At 46.1% G+C, this 19,959-nt stretch overlaps 1 protein-coding gene across 1 annotated transcript; it reads right to left on the reverse strand.

Annotated features, from left to right (window-relative positions):
• Positions 1 to 629: 629 nt before the first annotated feature.
• Positions 630 to 19,725, reverse strand: DNAJC7 (DnaJ heat shock protein family (Hsp40) member C7). The gene is made up of 14 exons (XM_084301080.1): positions 19,561 to 19,725; positions 9,710 to 9,798; positions 9,104 to 9,228; positions 8,897 to 9,010; positions 8,263 to 8,337; positions 7,124 to 7,242; positions 6,654 to 6,807; positions 5,711 to 5,875; positions 4,620 to 4,711; positions 3,336 to 3,409; positions 2,823 to 2,969; positions 2,425 to 2,577; positions 1,770 to 1,832; positions 630 to 910 (listed from the first exon to the last, which is right to left on the reverse strand). Exons 1-14 carry the CDS (start codon positions 19,641 to 19,643, stop codon positions 873 to 875), a joined length of 1,491 nt encoding a protein of 496 aa, XP_084157206.1. The 5' UTR covers positions 19,644 to 19,725; the 3' UTR covers positions 630 to 872.
• Positions 19,726 to 19,959: the final 234 nt, after the last annotated feature.

Below are 19,959 nucleotides of genomic sequence, written 5' to 3' on the forward strand. Positions count from 1 at the left end.
ATAACCTGAATATTACGTTGCATTTCTTCAAAGCTAAAAAGAGCTCATCCACGTTACGGATCAGTAACACAAAATCAAACAAAGAGTTTAAACCCAAGAAAATCAAGTTTAGCACAGATATTAAATGTTCAAGTAGATTAATTAAAAAACATACGGTGAAAAAATTCAGCCCAGAGCAAATTCAACATTCCCTTAAAGAGGACAATTCATGGAGTGGAAACACAAAGCCCTTAATTCTAGCTGCATCACAGGGAATTCTCACATAAGCTGCTCTTTTAAATCCAAAGAAGCATTTCTCTCTGATACAAAATTTTTAAGCTCACACATTATCGATTAAGTTAATGCCCAAGTGTACCGTTCTGGTAGAACCATGGCAGAAAAAAAAGAGACATCTTTCAGGTAAAATGCAATTGTATGAAGTTTGATTGAATCTTGGCAACATTTTCAGAAGATTAAGATAACTTACAAGTTACTACAAACCCTAGACATGCTGCCATATCGCACTTTGGAGCCAACCAAAACAAAACAGGAGATTACTTCACCCTCTCACACGGCAAGTTTCCAGGAGGACTTCAGGGAAATCCTCTCTGCTGAGGAGCAGGAACAGTCTGAAAGTACGGGCCAGCATGGAGGGACCAAAAGATTCAAAGCTTTATTTTTTTTAATAAAGTTAACAGTAAAACAAAATTCACAAGCCTTTCCCTCCCCGAGCTGGTTTCCTCTTCACACACAAAAGCACACAAAACAGAGGTCTCCAACCGAGAAAAATGAAACTGCTCTAAGTACAATGAGACATGATGAAGGAAGGAGTCTAAAGTATGTCCGTATTCAAGGCTAAAATAAGCAGATCAGGTATGTGTGTTTGTTTGTTTTTAGCCAAACTGGAAAAAGAAATTTCCAGGCCCAGAAGCTGAAAAAGAAAATGGAAGATATTAGCACTTTCAAAGTTCAAAGGCAACATGGTTAAACACCATTCTGCAGTAGCTGGATGCCAGGCCAGCACTTAACCCAAACAAAACCATTTGGACAAGTGGGAGAGATTTTAGCTATGATTTCCAGCAGCTAAATTCCAACAGGTAAGAGTGGATTACTGGTAATAAAGGGAAAGGAGGCCTGGAGACAAATTTACAAGGATGAAGGTAAATGGGACACAAACCATGCAAGACTTTCCAAAATTCACTTAACAAAAGACATTATGGAACACAAAATTCCCTAAGGGGCACATTGATACTAGGCAAGTGCTGAGACCTTGCTTGGTGCTGCATAAAACCATCTTACTCCACCGTGTGTGAAGAAAACCTGCCCACACTTGAGGTTTGAAGGGACATGAGCAACAGCTCCTTCACTGCCTCCACTCACCTCAAACTGTCTGAAGGCAGAGACCCTCGGGAGGATTCAGTCTTACAAATGTTGAAGGAGAGAGCTGTGTGACACATATGCACAGGACTTCTGACCAAGAACTGCCTTTTGTTGTTGAGCAACAGCAACTGTATCCGAGCTATGGTCAACTACTTATAAGCAGTAAACACCACTCAGAGAGCCCATGCCTACAGGCTACTTGAAAAGGGAACCTTTTGAACGTAAAAACTAGAACCAGCCATCAGCTGGGATGCTGTGCAAGGCCTTCCAAGAGCTTGCAGACACTTTTATGTAGAAAAGCCAAATACTATTTTCAAACAGCACATCAAGCTTGGGGAAACTCAGCCGTCCTGTCAAGCTATTTGTGTACTTACCACTTCCAAAGCTAACAGTAGGACACTTCCACCTACCTTCAAAACTGAAGCCACCTGGCCCACCGAAGAAGGCCTTAAAGATATTATTTGCATCGAAGTCTACAGGGAAGAAAAGGAAGTCGTAAGATGAAGTAGAACAGATGGTTACAGCTTACAGTTTAGAAACTGCTTCTTCATTGAAGGTCCATAAAGCATTTTTTAAATGGACAAAAAGCTGTAAGCAAATAGCTGGCTTTGTCCACTATAATGCAGCAGCAGAGAGCACTGCTATACTGTACTACAGCAGAGTGTGGGGCTACTGACTGGCAGAAAACAGGTAAAAGTGACAGCTGTGAGACAGTTCCAGTCACAGGAGCAACCTAAGAACTCTGGATAAGCAACATTTTGGACTAAAACCTTTCTGTGATGTGATTTTACATTGCCTACGAAAGACAGAAGCTTCTGTGTAACGATACCTACTATCCAACAGCTCTGTCAAAGATAATCTGGATTATATGGCACCTATTATCTGCAACTTCAAATAGTCATTGCATATCTGCCATTCAAATACTTCTGCAGACCAAGCCAAGCCACTTCACAGGATTATTACAATTGAGAGGTCAAGAACTGCCAGGCTGCTTTAGAGGAGAAGGCAGACTAAACGGTCTAATCTTTTTAAAGGCTGCCACTATAGAATACCATAAACACTTACCACCCATGTTCAATCCATCCTCTTCTAGATCTTGTCCACTATCATAGCGGGCCTTCTTCTTGGGATCTGACAGGATGGTAAAGGCTTCACCAACTTCCTTAAATTTCTTCTCCTCTTCCTTCTGTACTTCTGCACTTGCCCCACTGTGTCGGTCTAGTGATATAAAAACAAGCAGGAAAGAAGCTTTGAGTTTCTAGTGTAAATGGAAAATACCACAAATTTCCAGCTGCTACCACAGACTTATTTTAGATTTCTAGCGTCAGAAAACTTGTGTGTCCACGAATTCCCTCTCCTATTTATGCCTGGCTGTAAGTGATGATTGTGGGGAGAAGGGATGTGCATGGGAAGAGGGATAAAAGCAACAAATACATGCTCCAAGACAGCCTGTTTCTGCATACCTGGATGATGCATTAGTGCTCTTTTCCTGTAAGCCTTCTTGATCTCATCTTCAGAGGCATTTTTGTCAACCCCAAGGATTTTATAGTAGTCTTTCCGTTTGCTCTTTTTCAGTTCCACCTGTGCATTCTTTAGAAGTTGCTTGTGTTCTAGAAAAAAGTGCAATGCCAAGGGAAAGCAGCTTTAGTGTCAGGCAGTTTTCTGCTTTAAAAAAGGCTGACAGACCAACATGTTGAGGTGACCTGGGCTGAAGTATTCAAGTGCCACAAGGAGCCAACCTCCTTGGATTTAAAGCCAGGCAGGCTAATTAAAGTCTAACTACATTTAATACCATTTCCAAATGTAGGTAAACATCCCAGTGCTATTTGTTACACACTGAACCAGAAGGACAAAGCTAACTCTGTCCATTTCATTTCAGGCTACAAGAAAAGACGACTGTTAAGAATAAAAACCATAACTAGATGGTTTTTGAACATGTTACAGAATATACATGTACAGAATGCTCATATGCTTACCTTTTGTTTTTTCTGTCTGATATACTTTTTCATAGTCTCTTACAGCATCTTCATATTGCTCTGTGTCCATGTAACTGTGGAAAGAAACAATGGTTGACAAGGTGTACTTCATGGAAAATATCAAAAAGGGGGTGCAGGTACAAGCTTTCTGGATGGATATGAATTAAGGAAAATATGTGCACTGGGCTTCAGGAAGAGCAATCATTAGAGGGACCCACAAAGGGTGACAGCTACACTGAATAGAAGCCTAAGCACCTGCAGTTTATGGGAAGTTCTGGCACAGGAGCCTGTTCTCTGGGCTCCAAGCTGAGACCGCAGTCTCATTTGGCAGCACAAGTTCTACTTTAAAGATCTGATAATTACTTCATCCAACAGCAGGAACTAATACCAGCCAGTATCATTTCAAGGAAGCTGGTGCAGCTGTACACTAGCAGCCCTGTTTAGAAGCGACCATCCTGGCACCTCAGAGAGGGATGTGTCCCTGCCTGTTGGCATTTCAGCCCTGCTCACGTCTTACTGTATCACAACTACTTACTGTAATTTAGCAATTACTGAAATGGAACTTCAGAAAAACACCAAAGGATGTAAATTAAAATGAATGCACAACAAGAAGGCTGCAGTAATGGTTTTGGTTCACCTACAGGCCAGGCAGCTTGGTCACAAACTAGGGAACCATCAGTACTGAGCAAAGGAGCAAATAAATGTGCAGTCAGAACAGAGCTTGATGACTTCTCTGGTTGGTGCCAAGGTACAAGACACACAGACGCAAACATCCTTTGTCCAACTCTCTCAGCCTCACTGTACTACATTGCAGTATTATCTACAGCAGAGATATGTACAGCCTCAGCTGATTTCCCTTATAGTGGAAACAGGCCATCCCATTTCAAAATCCAGGGTGCTGGAAGCATGAAACAGATAAAATCTATTATTCCCAACAACCTTTCTGAAACAGCTTAGAAGAGACAGGTTCTCTGGGAGAGAACAACATCTTACATTAGTCTTAAAAAAAAAAAAAAAAAAAAAAAAAAGGCAAGTCAAGCTTGAGAACAAATCTTGCCTGAACACAGCAACAGATAGACAGACCCAGACCCACGCAGGCAGGACAGACTGCATACTTTCCTGTCTTCTTGGCGCCACAAGGAAGAGAAACAAATTCAGGGACTCTTAAGACAGAATCTTTTATTCATTTAAGCTTCAGATTTGTTACCCTGTCACTCAGTGCTGTAGGGAAGAGGTTCCTACCCACAAACCTGCTCAGCATGTCCATAATAAACATCTACTTACCATTGTGCTCTCCTCAAGTATGCTTTGATATATGTGTCATCCAGTTTTACTGCATTCGTGCAGTCATCTATTGCTTCTTCAAGTTTCCTAAGCTACAAAGTCAGACAGAAGTTAAGTGAATCCCAATCAGAAAAAAATCTGCTAATCAGCATTGTGATTTTAGGCAAGTGGAAGTTGTATAGAATTTTAGAAAAGTCTCACTGGTTTTGTGGATCTACATCTATGACATTTTTTCCCAGTCCCCAAAAGCACAGAGCTTTTCTTCTCTAAGGAAAAACTAGAAACTTTGCTAGTGAAGTGGTACAACTACATGGTGCTGCTCTACAAAATGCACTTGGAAACAAGGGGCTTCCTGAGAATGATCTGAAGAATAAGACGTCCTGGATTGAAATGGAATAAACTTAGAATTATTAAGCAATTGTTTTCAGACACAGCCACATAAAGCGCCCATTAAAGCAGCCTCTGATTTATCCCACTTCCTAGGTTTGAAAACAGCCCATCTCTTGACCAAGTATGGGTGTTGAAAAGCCCCACTGATCGAAGAGGGGCATCAACACAGAGACAGCTGAGGAGGAAACATGCCTAGAGGAAAAGCATGATGGAAATCTGAAGCACTGTCAAGCAAATGCTTTGCTGGAGAGTGCATTACCAAAATACAACAGCAACTCCAACAAAGGTGTAAAATTTTAAGTTACGTCAGATTGTTTTAGATCAAAAAATGAAGCAAGACACGATCTACAAAAAGAACCAACAACCCTCATTACCAGGGAGGAAACAAATAAGGATGCCTTTATGCTGATTAAGATAAGGCCACACTACATTCCTCCACTCCCTCCCACTCTGTGGGAGTATTTGCTCAAGTATTTGAGTTTTGTTTCTTCAGGAGTCAACTTCTTTGGCTGTTTGGAACAGATCCAATTGTTGTGCAAGCACAAAAACCTGAAATATTGCCTATAGCACTAAAGGATCCAGCTGCCCCTGGAGCCAGAGAAGCATATGCTTTCCAAAAGAAGTGATGTGGTATTTATAAACTACGTGGTGAGGAATACAACCCGAGATCAAACGCTACCTGCCAGGTGACGATTTCTTACCTTTGAATTAACTGTCCCCCGGTTGCAGTAGAGTTTGGCATTTGTTTTTATGTTATTTGGATCTATTCCTAGTGCTTCTGTATACAGTTCATATGCTAGTTTGTAATTTCCTTCTTTAAACGCTTTATTCCCATCTTCTTTCTTTGCTTTAAGTGCTTTGGCATTCTGAAAGAAAATACATCCCGGATAAGGACGGTAGGTCAGTGGTTCAGGAATATGAAACACCTTATTTTGCTGGGTAAGGGTCTTCAAACATAATTGTTCTAATTTGGTTTCAGACAACATAGCAGGATACAGAAGTCACAGACTTGCTACAGCAGCTGAAATGAGATGTAAGCATTTTGCTTTTCCCAAAAGAGAAGCATTGAGGAAGAGCCAGTGCCAGTTACAGGCATTCTCTACATGAACAAAGTTTGCCTAATGTTTAAGATGAGAACATGCCAGTGAAATAATTTATGTATTTAAAAACAATAGGAGCAGGACCTCACCTTTTGACAGCTTATACAACTAAATAAATCTTTCAAAACTTGATTAAAGACCTACAACAGTATAGAAAGGAGGGAAGGAACTTCCTGAAAGAAACAGTGTTTAAATACAGTCAGCCTGTAGGCACTAAATTAAATCTGTCTCAGAAGTTCTTGGAACTGATAGACCTAGCTTTATTGCCCCTTGATCAGATACAGAAGCAAAAAAGAATGAAAGGAAAGCAGTCTTCAGAGAATCACAGTATCACAGCTTTCTGAGAAAGAGCTTCCAGCAGCTCACAGTTATACCTAAAGCAGCCCTTTCAGGAAGGACTTGACTCACTATTTGCTACTGGAGATCTGGGGAATGATTATTTTGAGGTACGAAGAAGGGATTGCTTCAGTAGAAGCAAGTGTTTGGTTTAAAGAAAAAAAAACGCGGTAATTTTGCAGTCCTGACCTCAATGCTCACAACTTACACGGCAGGCAAGACACGCTTTCTCATGATCAGGAGCCATTCTGAGTGCCTGGACAAAGAACTGCACTGCCTTCTCGATACAGTCCTCATAATAAAGGCAGAGACCACGGACATACAGAGCATCTGCATTTGTAGAGTCCATTCGTAAGATGTCACTGTAAAAAACAAACATGGTAAAAAAGTCATCCTATTGCAGTTTTCTTCTGATCTCCAAAGCATTGCTCCTCTGCTGAGATATTTAATTATTTTATCAAGTCTGTGGCAGGGTTATTAAGTGAGCCTAAGTACAGTTTCCCAGTACAATTAACTGAACTCAGGCAAATTTCCCCATCACCATTTGCATTAAGGGATTTTTTTTTAATTATTATTATTTTTTTATATATATCCCCCATCCATTTCAGGTGGTGAAATATTAGTAGACAGGACATACCACCAGCTGTTACACAAATTGTAGACTTTAAAGATGCTCACCTTGCTACAGACTGTGCTTCTGGGTAGCGACCCAGTAGTGCTAAACATTCGGCCTTGAGGATTTTGAATCGGTGACAAGCAGGAGCAAACTCCAACGCACGATCCATGCAAAATACAACCTGATGTGAGAAAAACATGAATGTGAACAAAGCAAAGATCCAAAGGCTTAGTTTGAAGGATTGCCCCATTGCCACACTTGAGATTCCATATTTGTATTTGAACAGGAAAATAAGTGTGCAGACAACTCTTCTGCTGGATATATGTACTTCATTAAAAGTCTTCCTTATGAGCATTTTTTTTTTTTTGTAAGGGCTTTGTGTTTAAAGGTCTGTGGCCCCTGCTGTGTTACTACACCATAGCACTATACAGAGGATTCGAGGAACACCTGTGCAAGTTCCATCCATTTAACCCTTCTGAAACTGTGGGCCCCAAAGAAGCAGCCAAGGAAGACAATTCTGCCCCTGTTTTCTGCATCAGAAAGACATGTGGGAGGGACAGAAATTCAATAGATTGAGACAGTTTGGACTGGACAGAACACAAAAAAGTACAGTGCAAGGCCTGATCTTACACTGGTCTGACTGCAATGGGCAGGGTGATCTAATAGGTCTTTTCCATCTCTGCCTCTCTGGTGGGGACATCTGCATGAGAACAGGGTCATTGTTCCACCAAGGTTCATCTGCCTTCCCGGCCCGTGACATCACGAGGGCCCGCTGTGGGAAGCACTGTGCTCCAGACTGAGAAGCCAAAGGCTTCTGGGTGAGGAAGAGCAAGAGCAGCTCCAGAAACAAAGATCACATTTCATGTAAGCCTTCCCAGTGAAGCGAGACAGTAGAATTAAATTATTAAATGCAGTTACTGACAAAACCTGTATCAAATACTTCATGGTTCCACTCACCCTACAAAGCCTGAACCAGTCACCCTTTTTGCTTTTCGTTTGTTCAGGGCTATGAGACCATGAGCTCTGCCATTTTCACAGATACTACAGTTCATGGCCCTCCTTCAGTAGCTGAAGTATGTTGTACAGCACCTCCCATCAGGACACAGCTAGTACTGAGGAGGGGGATTAGACGTGCATCTGGCCGAACTGGCCAGGTATGATATTTTCTTAATGCTACAGGAAACAATCAAGTCAATCTTACCTTTCTGAAATCCCGTTTCTCAAAATCCACTTCAGCTATTTTTTCATATTCTAGCACGGTACTGGCATTCTTTAGCTGAAAGACAGCAGAACACAGTAAGCCTTGCAGGACAGTCACTGGCCTGTAACGCCACCAAGCACACAAGTGACCAATCCCTAAAGTGTTGTCAGAGCAAAAACTTCTGCAGACCACGAAACAAGAATGCAGATCACAGGAATACTTTTGCCAGCATTAAAATCAGTACAAAATCATGGGACCCAACTGGTAGCCCAAGAAAACGTACACTTGTGAATGAGACACAAAAGAGGCGGCAGCCTTCTACATGCTGCTTCACCCATTTCCATGCTCTCTTCTCACCATTCTTCCCTTAGTATGCTGGGGAAAGACCAGTTTTCTCTTTTCTTAGCAGAAAAGCATGGAGGCTATCATGCACAGAAGTAAACTATGCAACCTGTCGGTTTACTGGGAAACAGAGACTTCGATACCACCTCATTTTTTCATTACATCACCCAATCGTTACTAACCATGCCCGTGATTCCACCTTGCAAATCAGAAGCAAAAGACCCGCCAGTTCAATCCATTTCCTTCGACAGCCCCATCCCCCAGGAGTATTTCAGCTTTCAGAACCTCTTACCTCTTGCTGTGCCTGAGTATTCTTATGATCCAGTTCTAAAACTCGTTGAAAGCAGCGGCTGGCAGCCATGGCATTCCCTAAGGAAAGATGGCACTTCCCTTCCCGTAGATGGCCCTGAGAAGACAATTAAAAGGGAGTTGCAAGAGCTGTAATAGGAGGAAACAAGGGCATTCAGACGTGTACCAAATATGAATTTTTCCCACGTACCCGTACAAAGCTATCATCCAATCTGACAGACTGCTGAGCATCTCCCAGTGCTTCTCGGAATCTCCCCAACATCATGAGGGTGGCAGCTCTGTTACCGTAATAACTGGCATTGTTGGGACAGGTATCTGGAGAAAATGTAAGAGCACTGAGTGTAATGTAAGCAGCAAACTCAAAAGTCATTGTTGGATTCAAAATCCTTCCCACTTCATGACACCTGAGTGGCCTACGATGGTGCATGAGGGCTTAGAATTGCAAATCAAACTATTGCTCCTCAACTAGACACAGGATTTAACTCGTATAGAGCAAAAGTTTGTGGCGTTTGGCCTGGCAGCACTGATGACCCTGAATTGGGACAGAAAGCTGGATTGTTTCTTGCTAAAAATATCTAGGGTAAAGGACAAGCGAAAAAAAGCTGCAAATGACCCACATGAGCACTAACTTGCATTATCAATCTGGTGAAGTTTTGCAAGGCAATTAAAGCCAGCAAAAAGCTTCCATCCAGCATGTGCTGTTAGAAACCCTGCTGGTGTATTTGGAAATCAATAACCAGCTTTGACTTTTAGACACTATTTAGCAAAGACCATCATCATCACCAACTGCTCTCACCTATGGCTTTTGTGTAATAGTTGTAAGCTTCGTTGTAATCTTTCTTGGCGTAGTATGCGTTTCCTTGTTCCTTGAATGATTCTGCTTCTCTGAAAGGAAGTAAAACACAAGGGACAGAGCATCAGAACACATTCTGACCAAACCAAAATGATCCCCAAGCAATCTTGTTACAGCTCTTCAGCATTCCAAACACTTGTAGCTGGTTGCTGTGAGATTTACTCTGTATGCACTGCTCATGAGAAAAGAGCAAACCACATCCTTCTGGCTCTCAGATAGTTCAGCACTTGACTAGGGCCGCGAACAGGGACACGACCAACTCAGCCGAGCATTACAGATGTGCAATAGCAGTCCAACCACACCTTTGGACAACCTTCCTTCAGTCGCCTCTAGAGCTGAGCAAAAATTCAGGTGGATGTGGTTAACCAAGTAGCCTACTTGCCTAAGCCATGCATAACCTTAGTAGTCATCAAAGTCAAAAAACTGAGCGTTATCTTTCAGAAGTAGCCCCATATTGAGAAGCAGGGCCAAGAACAATTTCTACATTCAAAAGACAGCTAAATAGAGGAGAAATACGGGCACAAGTCTCAAGGAGAAGCTTGGCACTGCCTTGGCAACAGGTCCAGAAATAGTCCTCACACTCAAGAGCAAGCATTTGCAGAGATAGGACATTTAGAAACACACAACATATGGTTTAAAGCCGCATCCCTTAAACTCTTGAAAGCACAGTTTCCCCTAATGGAAATTAAACCCTTCCCTATCTTCTACCTTCATTTTAGATCAGCAGTCTGAGAGAGAACTCGTACCATGGTGTTGTGACGTTTAATTCAGTTTTTACTGAATCAAATTCAGTGATTTAATTCACTCGCTTCCCTCCTAGACTAATGTGTCAACACGACGAGACCGGCTCAAAAGCGGCATCACCATCTCCAAGACGCAGCAGTCGCTGCTCGTGCCGTGCCTTTGAGCCTCCACTGCTGTAGCCAGAGCAACAGGCACTGTTTGTCCGCTGCCTGGAGCACTTGTACAAACAGAACTCTGTCCCCAAACATCAGGGCTAGGACTAGCTCAGGCTCCCTGCTCAGTGCCCTACCAGGGATGCAGCCGGCACATCTACGAGCCCCAGCAACCAGCGGCGAGCAGCCCAGCCAAAGTCATCCGCACGGGGCAATGCACAGATCACGAGAAGTACAGTTGAAGCTGACCATCACAGGTCATCCTACTCCTCTTTGAGGGACTGCCAGCTGATCTGAATATAGCCTTTGCTGAAGTGATGAAGCAGAGGCCAAGGAAACTAAAATAGCCGGGTGCACGGAGCGGAGTTGTGCTTGCAAGCTCAACCACGGGTGGCTTCCAGGCTGTGCCGAAATGCTTCAGCGTTTTCTTGAGGGAAGGATCCAGAAGAGAAGGTGTCTCTTTGCACCACTTATTGCGGCAAAGCTATTTACAGGGAAATCCAGGGTAAACAAATCCAAGCCAAACCAGAGAACACGGGGACAGAGCGAGGAGTCGCAGGGCTTTTTATACACAACTGCTTTCATCCGATTCCAGAGCAAGCTCTGGTGCATCAACTGCTTGAGAGCAATTCTGATGCCTGAGGAGCTTTATTTTGGTATCTGGTACTACAACTCTAACAGCCAAAGGCCCGAATCAGAGCAAGTCTCCAGCCTATCAGGTGCTATAAACACGGAGATAATCTTTCCCTTTAAAATTCTAGGCTTATCTGTCACACATGGTATAATGTAAGCGATGCAGGTCTTCGTTTCTGTGCCACCTTTACAAAATTCAAAATGAGATGCAGCTTCAGGCAAGTTTCAGGACAGGGCTTTGCCCAGGGGAAGCAAAGACTCATCGTTGATAAATCTTATCCTTAGGAAACCTAACAGGACAGAAGCCGACTGTCTTCACAGAAGGCTGTAGCTGCAAAGCATCCGGTGGAAAAGCAGCGGGGGGCTTACTGTGCACTGATGCCATCCCATTTCTCTGCGCTATCGTGAGCAGCCTCTATCAGTGCAAAAAATAAAGATGGAAAGGAAGGCTGCATTTTAACAAGCTGCCAAAATCAAAGACCTGAGGGTGCTGAGCAGGTCTGATAAGAGTCCACCACCGCTTTGCATTTCTATTTTGGAAGCACCTAGAGATCGGAGCATCACGTGGGAGCTGCAGTTATCTGCTGGGAGCTGCGCTCCCTACGAAGCTGCCAACCCAGTCTCCTCTCCAAAAGGGGGAAACGCTGCCACGGCCCCGCAGCGACCGCAGGGCACGGCTCGGACAGGCAGCACGGCACCAGCAACGCTCAGCGAGCCTACTAGGGAGAGAACAAAGGGAATTGTGTTGCAACAAGTTCACATGTTTTTAACCTCATTGAGGCTTGCCATTGGCCATTCCCACACAACCGCCTCATGCAAAGGGTTGTTTTCACAGAAACAGCACAGTTTTGCCAGCTGGCAGAACAATAGACACAGGGAGCTGCCACTCCAAGGGCCTGGGGGGCCAAAGCTCTGGTACGTGATGTCGGCTTTCGTTTTTAAGTTTCACTCTCAATTACGCTCCTGGCACGGGCCAGACGCACCCCTCCGGTAACTCTGTTGATGTCAAACAACGGAAACGCAACGTAATCACGCTGGCATGTTTCAGTGCAGTAGGATGAGGAAGGAAGAGGGTGTCAAAGAAACGGGTCGGCGCAGGGCTCGGCGGATCCTCTTGCCACGGCTCCTGAGGTCAGCAGCACGGCGCTGCACGAAGGCTGGTAGGTGATGTGCTCCTTCATCCAGATGGAGAAGTGGCATCCCTCCTGCTCCCCTGCAGGCTGCTCTCAAGGTCTAGAAGCCATTATGGGCTTGCTGCATGGATGTGTTTCCTAATCGGTGAGGCTCATGCTTTGTATGATCAAAAATGGGTCCAAAAAAACCTTTTTTATTGACTGTTACACATCAAGCACTTCAAAATGCAGTGGAAGAAAATGATCAGCAATTCTGCTCTACCCTGGCAGTGAGAAGTTTAACCAAAAGTCTTTGTTTCTGTAATTATAAACGGGAAAGGAAATCACAGATCCCGTTTACATACCTTCACTCAGAAGCTCCTCGTTGTATGGTCTGAAGAGAAGGATGAAGGGTATTAATGGCAGAGCTCATCTCCCTGAGCCTCTGCGGTAACCTGCTTAGCCGACCAGCCCCTGATTCATAAGTCTTTCAGCAATTTTACCTGTCATGTCAGAAGGAAGCACTGCCTAAGAGCTGGAGGGCTGGCTGCCAGAACACCCCGTCTGCCAACAAACTGCTGGGAAGAGTTGGGAAAATGGGAGAAAGAAAACAGATGCACAGCAAAACCAACTCTCACAAAGCACCAGCACTATGAAATGCTGGAGAAAACATGAGAATACAATACTCACTTCTACTCTTTTTTTTTGGTCTGTTTCCCTTTTATGCCTTTATTTTAGCACAGATTGATAGACCAACAAGTCACAACACCTCAGCTACCTGTGGCAGAAAGGAAACATGCAAATATTTCTATTGCTCACATAGCTTAAAGCTTAATGATGAAAAAAGATGATGAGAGGAGAAAAAAAAATTCCTCCGCAGCACAAAGGCAAAGCCAGTTGCTAGAAATGCAGAGCTTGTGGTCTGAGATCCTAGACACAGAAGAGAAGCATCTCGCCCCAGTTGTGCTCCACTGACATAGAAAGCACACAGAAAACAGTTCTTGTTTACCACTTGCCATAACAAGAAAAAATGCAGATCTCCTGATATCACTGGTAATTGTTCCAATCCAAACAGATGCTGCAGCCTGAATGAGATCATTCTGCATCTCGCACTGATGTAGGCTGCATTCCCCACTTGCTACTTTTGAAACTGAAGAAGAATCGTGCTTTGCTAAAAATACGCCCCAGGCTGAATGGGTTGCTTTGTTCGGAGTGGGTCGTGTCTTCTCAGGGCCTCTCCACATCGAACGCCAAAGACAGGGAAGAGCCACCCCGAGGACCTCGGGAAGAAGCTGGTCTTTCATTGCTTGCGTGCACCAAGGGCTCACAGGGAGGGAACTGTGTGTTGTAACTCTCCCCCCGTGAAACAGTCAATTTTTTTTTTTTTCCCCTTTTGTAACATTTGTCCGATTCTTCCCCCGTCACCCTGGAAGACCTGCCGTCGAGGCAGGCAGCAGCCACCCATCCCTCACGCTCCTCTGGTGCACCCAGAGGGCAGAGGGTGCCACCACCACCCTCCTGCCCCTCGCCACGCCGGCGCTCGCCGCCTGCCTGGTGGGAGAAGGAGCCGTCACAAGGCTCCCTCTATATTCCCCATGCCCTCTGCTGAAAGCTCAGCCCCTGCTCGTTCGCAGAACAGCCGAGCTATGAGAAGCAGCCAGCCCGCGCAGCAGCGACACAATCCCACGTTTGCCTAACAACTTCTGCCTCCTCCTCAGAGCTCGCACACGCGGCCCCCACGCGAATGCCGATTGCGGCTTCCACCCCTCCTACTCCAGCTCAGAGGGAAGAACACGCAGACCTACCTTGCAAGGCACCTCGTTTTCCTAAACCACCGGGATCTGAAGAGGAAGCACCTCCCAGGTGTTAGCATAGACCCCGCTCCTACACTAATATAGGGGTACACGCACTCAAAGCCACGCCATCCAGCTAAAAATTCCCCATTTCAGCAGGCAGCACGCTCGGTATCTCTCAGCTCTCACAACCATTACTTCATCTCCTGCTTCCATTACAGAAGAGACACCAAAAAAAAAAAACACAAAGTAGGATTTAAGGAACACTATGAAATCCTGTTAGAAAGCTCAAGTATCTCAGGGTCACCAGGACATTGTCCAAAACCAAGAAACCCAAAGAAATCCCAATTTTAACCGGGCCAGCTTCTGCCCCGTGGACAGCCATGAGGTGCCTTGAGCCTGGCAAATCTGTCAGGCCTCAATTTCCATGGGGATGCCCCAAACCAAAAGGAACACACCTGCCTTTGCCAAGCCATCCTTGCAGAGACTTCTTCCTTAATAGCACACGGTGCCTCTATCCCGCAGTTTCCTTGTTGAAATCCAGACGAGATTCTCAGCTGTCAGATATTACTCAGCTGCTTGGGTAAAATAAGTTTGGTGATCTCAATACAGTTCACAGCAGGCAGATGTCTAGAGCTTAAAATTAGCTGTCATATTTGCCACTGGACATACTATACTCTCCCCTCCCTTCTCTCAGGGCTCCAAAGGGAAGCCAAACACTAAGTGAGCCACGGAGATGTTTAGACAATAAATACCTCTCTGTGGGCTTTTCCAGGTTAGGTTTTCACTTTGCAGCTGGGGATTTTGAGTGAAGGGAATATCTAATCTCATTAGTAGTGTTGGTGTTTTCTCTCTGGTGCGTGAAGGAAGATTGCAGGGGCAAAAACAGGCCCCCTGAATGCAAAACAAAAAAATCACCTATAACATATCCTGTGATCATCTCCCGGGGCTGGACAAGTCTCACGCTGACCCTATTGCAGCAGAGACCACAAGGGATATAGAGCAGAACAGCAAACCAGGCAGCGCATTTCCCTGCACATCAGCACCCCCCATTGAGCAAGGAGTGGGTTTACTACCAGCTGCAACGGATCAATGGGAATGAAGACATTGACTCACGGCGTGTCCCAAACCGGGGAAATCTCGAGTCTGCGTGTGCTAATACCTGGGGAGAACTTGAGTCTCCGTGTAATAACCCTGTATGGATCCTGTAAAGGCCCACCAACTGAAACACAAAATAGAAAGAGCTGCCTTGGGGCCTCAAGTCTTCCTGCAAGAGTGGCCATGAGCAAAATCATTAATAATCAATCCAAAGAGAGTACAAAAAAAGCCACGCTGTCCTCTACGCACGCCCCAGAACGTTCCCAATACCCGAGGACAAACTCGGATGAGGAAGACCGAAAGCCACAAGCACTAAAATATGCCACAAGCAGAGAGCAGGAGCGAAGAAATGAGCCAGTCCTCGCCCCGCAGCTGCGAGTGAAAACAGCCAGATGAGTCCTGAACTTTAATTACGCGGTTATGTAATGCACCTTGCGAGCAGAGCTCGGTATTAACCTACTTCATACTAATGGCTCAATCATTTCTGGCAGGGTCACACCAAAGCCTTCCTGGAAACCCACAGAAGGGTCTAGAACCAGCTAGAGATCGCTCTCTTCCACAAAGGCCTGAGTGAAGGAAGCCAGCCAGCTGTAAGAATTACACGGGAAGACGACCGCATCTACAGCATCATTCACCCCAAAAAAGGCTGTCTTGAGATAAAGAAAGGCTTGAATTGCTAGTACGGAGCATCTTCTTCAGGCTGCACGCAGCATCTACCTAATTCAGAGTATTCAAATACTCTGCAAATGTATGGGAGCCTAAGCATCGATGCGAGGAGCCTCTGCTGTTCCTCATATTATCCTAAGATCATAATTAGGCATTAGTAAAATAGGCTGGATTTACAGCCTGGGAAAGTCGAGTGCCCATTTGCAAGCAGAACAGGAACACTGGAACAGACTATTCCATCGCTGAGGCTGATCCACAAACAGAGCCCCTCCAGCCAATTCATCCCCCAAAAGTCCTGGCAGCACTCCCTGTAAAAGCACTCAAGTAAAGGCATTATTCACCAGGAGCCCGAGCAGGACGCAACCCATTTCACGTAAAATAGCAGCGGAAAGATTCGTGCTAATCATCTACACCTGACAACCTCCAGGCAACATCTGTTGGACTCACCAGTGACCCACATTTAGCCGAGGTCTGAAACCTTTTTTGACTTCTGCACCATTTACTTTGTGTGGCAAATTTCACGTTCATTGTTGTATTAAGGTTAACTACGCTTTCCTGCTGAGGCATCAACATATCTGAAGACTGCAGCAAAAGCACTGTAAAAGCAGCGGTCTGCACAGATCATTTCACAATATTTTCCAAATGGTTTGAGATACCTCTTTTTAAGAGGCTTCTGCATCCTCCAACGCTGAAGAAAGAGGAGAAAGATCCAGTCTTAAACACGGGCATCGGACAGAACCTCGAGCTGCCAGGAAGATGACAAGGAAATTCTCCCTGGCAAAACCCCAGCAACCCCCAGCTCTCAGATCCCAAGCTCTCAGATCAGCTGGACCAAGGGAAAAGCAGCTCCCAGGGGTTAGAAACCTTTACAATTTAGAAAGAAAAGTGACTCTGGGGAGATGGACCAGCCCCTGACTGCACAACTCGGGCCCTGCCCACCAGCTGCTGCCCTGCAGAGGCAGTAAGAGCACCACTATCTAGCAGATAAAATTAATACGGTTACATCAACCCTCTTGTATAAGGACCCGCACAACTTGTGCGGCCGCAAACAATAATTATCCTGTGACCACACTCTATTCCTGTCCCTTAAACAACTTGTGAGTGAGCCATTCAGCGTGTTTACAGCTGTTTCAGTGCATTACAATCATTCTGAAATACTCCCTGCTTTTGCCAATTTCATTATCTTAATTAAGCCACAGAGAACAGAATCACGCATTCAGACAAGGGTTAGTCCTTTAAGCAAAGTATCCGTACCGTGTCACACTGTAATTCCTAAAGAGAAGTACAGAACACAGAAACCCTTGATGCTAACTTACAGCAAGTAGGGGTTTTCATTTATTTTTGCCGTTTTCTGATAAAATCTAGCACAGTCACATCATAAAGGCTGTATTATACCAGGTTCAAGAGTATGTTTGCGTGTGCCCGTGCAGCCCTTACACAGCTCAAAATGCTTTACAAACGTTAGGCACCTAATTAAGCCTCCAATTACTCTCCCTAATACAGCAACTATCACCCTAATTTACATTAGATCAATCGAAACAGAAGTTAAGCAACTTATGTAAGCCTGGAAGGGTCGCACAGTCAAGAGACTAACTCACAGGAGATTCCTGACCTCAAGAAAATCTGCTCTGACTGTTTAAAGCCTAAACTTTCCAACCAAATAAAAAGAGAATAACTGCCTGTAGAACGTCATCTACTCACACCTGGTTTTATGTCATTAAAAGAGAAATGATATCCCAGAACGACAAGAGAGGAAACACTGTGAGAGCACCTACAGAAGCACAGAGGGACTGCATGGTAATAACCACGGAGGGTGATACTGGCCTTACCATGCCAAGACAACCCAAGATGACCTAGCCTGGCCCTGTTCTTCACTGCTGAAACTTCCCTTCAAGGCAGGACAAGGACCAAACGCTCATCTCCACGACCACACTTCTGCAATGAAAGTCAGGGAGGAGGAAGGAAGGGTGGTGTTAGAGGTCACCGTAAGCTGACAGTGCCTTCAGCATGACTGTTCCATTTGGATGTTTTTACCATTTCAAACATCACGTTTAATTAGCCCGGAGGAACGAATCTCACACAATCAGGGCTTTCCCAACTTTACGGGCCGTGCAATTTGTCGGTATCCTATGCACAACGCACGGGTGCCTCTTCAGCAAGATTAATTGAACTCCTCAGAATGACATCACCAGGAAGCTCGCTCCCTCCCTGTGCTGCTCCCCAAGCCTTCAATTTCTGACAGTAAAGAAGCAGCGTAAAACACCTCGGGCCATCAATACTATTTTTGAAGATTGTATTCCTCAGAGGCCACTTTCGGTTTTGTTTCTCCTTCTGATTTTATCAGCTGCATAATTTTCTGGAACAATTGCCTCACCTTCCACAGAAGGAGCTCTCTCCTTCCCAGCTCCCCAGGAGATAACAGACTGCCAGCTTTAAATGCTGCAGAACCAGCAGAGTTTCCTAGACATTGGACTTTTCCCATTTCATTGCCTGCAGTGCCTGCAACACAGCTGCTGGCAGGAACGAGATTGCTCGCTCTTGAGATGAAAATGTGCAGCCAGAAGACAGGCCGGGATTCCTATACCTGCCCCAGCCGACACCACTCCCCTGGGCATGCTGAACCAGACCGCTTCAGAAATAAACCAGCTACTGGAACTTTTAATAGTCACTTGAAGGGCCTCTTTAATCACGTTAACGTTTTCAGAGCATGACGTTGGCCTACAACTGACTTTTTTTCCCCCTTTCCATTATGTCCAGCAAAATAGGACAGCGTAAGAACTGCTTTAACTACCACGTAAAGATTTCAAATGCTTACAGGCCAAGGGAGTCAGGTACAACACAATGCTAAGACAACAGACACAGAAGAAGCAAAGAATGCTCAAACCTAAGGGTTTGAGGCCGCCCCTTCCACGGTTGAATCATTTCTTCCTCATCCTAGCGAAAGCTTTCTTTAGGAAATTAACCGGCGTGGCCTCAAGACAGAAAGGATGTTATCGGTATCGCAAGACACTCGAGCTGCAGTTGACTGAAGACAGGAGGACTGAAGGCTTCGCTCCAGGAGGTGCGGAGAGAGAAAAAGGCTGGTGGGGACGGGAATCCTGGTGGGGACGGAGGCCCTAGGAACTCGCACAGGACACGCAGCCGAGAGCTGCCGAGCTAACCCAGCACCTAGCAGCCAGCACAGCCCCTCGCTGCAGGTGCCACAGCTCCGGGCCCAGCGGCCACCACCTCAGAGCCCCGGCTCCGAGCCCCTGCCCCCGGCTGTGCCCTGTGTGGGACCGGGCAGGGGGGCAGGTGAAGGGTGAAGGCAGCACCCCACTGCCCTGCTCAGCACCCGGGCTGCCCCCCGAGCACCCTGCTCAGCACCAGCCCGGGGTCCAGCCAGGAGAAGCCCTACACAGAGCCTGCACCCCCCCTTCTTCATCTTCCTCATCTTCCTCCTCCTCCTCTTCCTCTCGCCCCACACCCACGGAGCCCCGCACCAACCCCCCCCTCCTCCCCCGTTTCCCAGAGGAAGACCCGCGGCCTTCCTCGCCATCCTGAGGAGGATGGAGGAGGAGGAGGAGGAGGATGGGGCCGGAGGGCAGCGGCCGTACCTCCTCGCCTCCTCCTCCTCGCTCTCGGGCTCGCCGGCTCCCTCGGGCGCCGCCATGATCACGTCGCACTCCGCCGCCGCCATCTTACCGCCAGGCCGGGCTGAGGAGGAGGAGGAGGAGGAGGAGGGGAGAGAGAGAGAGGAGGGGGGGGGGAGGACGGGGATGGGGACGGGAAGGGAAGGGGAGGACGGGGCCGGGCGCCGAGCCGGAACGGGCGGAGCTGGAGGCAGCCGGGGGGGGGCAACGGCGGCGCCGCCGCGAGGCTGAACGGGGCTGGGCTGGGAGAGAAGCGGGAATGGGGAGCGGGGGGGAGCCCGGGGTGGGATGGAACCGGGGGTCTGGTGGTCGTGGAGGGAGGAGGGGGGCTCAGGATCGCTGGTCCGTGCCCCGCCGCCGCTG

The sequence above is a fragment of the Netta rufina genome (assembly GCF_964035555.1).
Source record: "Netta rufina genome assembly, chromosome: 24".
Taxonomy (NCBI): domain Eukaryota; kingdom Metazoa; phylum Chordata; class Aves; order Anseriformes; family Anatidae; genus Netta; species Netta rufina.

Bases quoted from the DNA above. Each gene is read 5' to 3' on its own strand.
- DNAJC7 (XM_084301080.1), bottom strand. From the start codon at position 19,643: ATGGCGGCGGCGGAGTGCGACGTGATCATGGCGGCGCCCGAGGGAGCC. The intron at 8,338-8,896 runs GTAAGAGGTTCT...GCTGTCTTTCAG, and splicing joins ATACTCAGGCACAGCAAGAG to CTAAAGAATGCCAGTACCGT. The intron at 7,243-8,262 runs GTAAGATTGACT...TTCTCACATCAG, and splicing joins AGAAACGGGATTTCAGAAAG to GTTGTATTTTGCATGGATCG.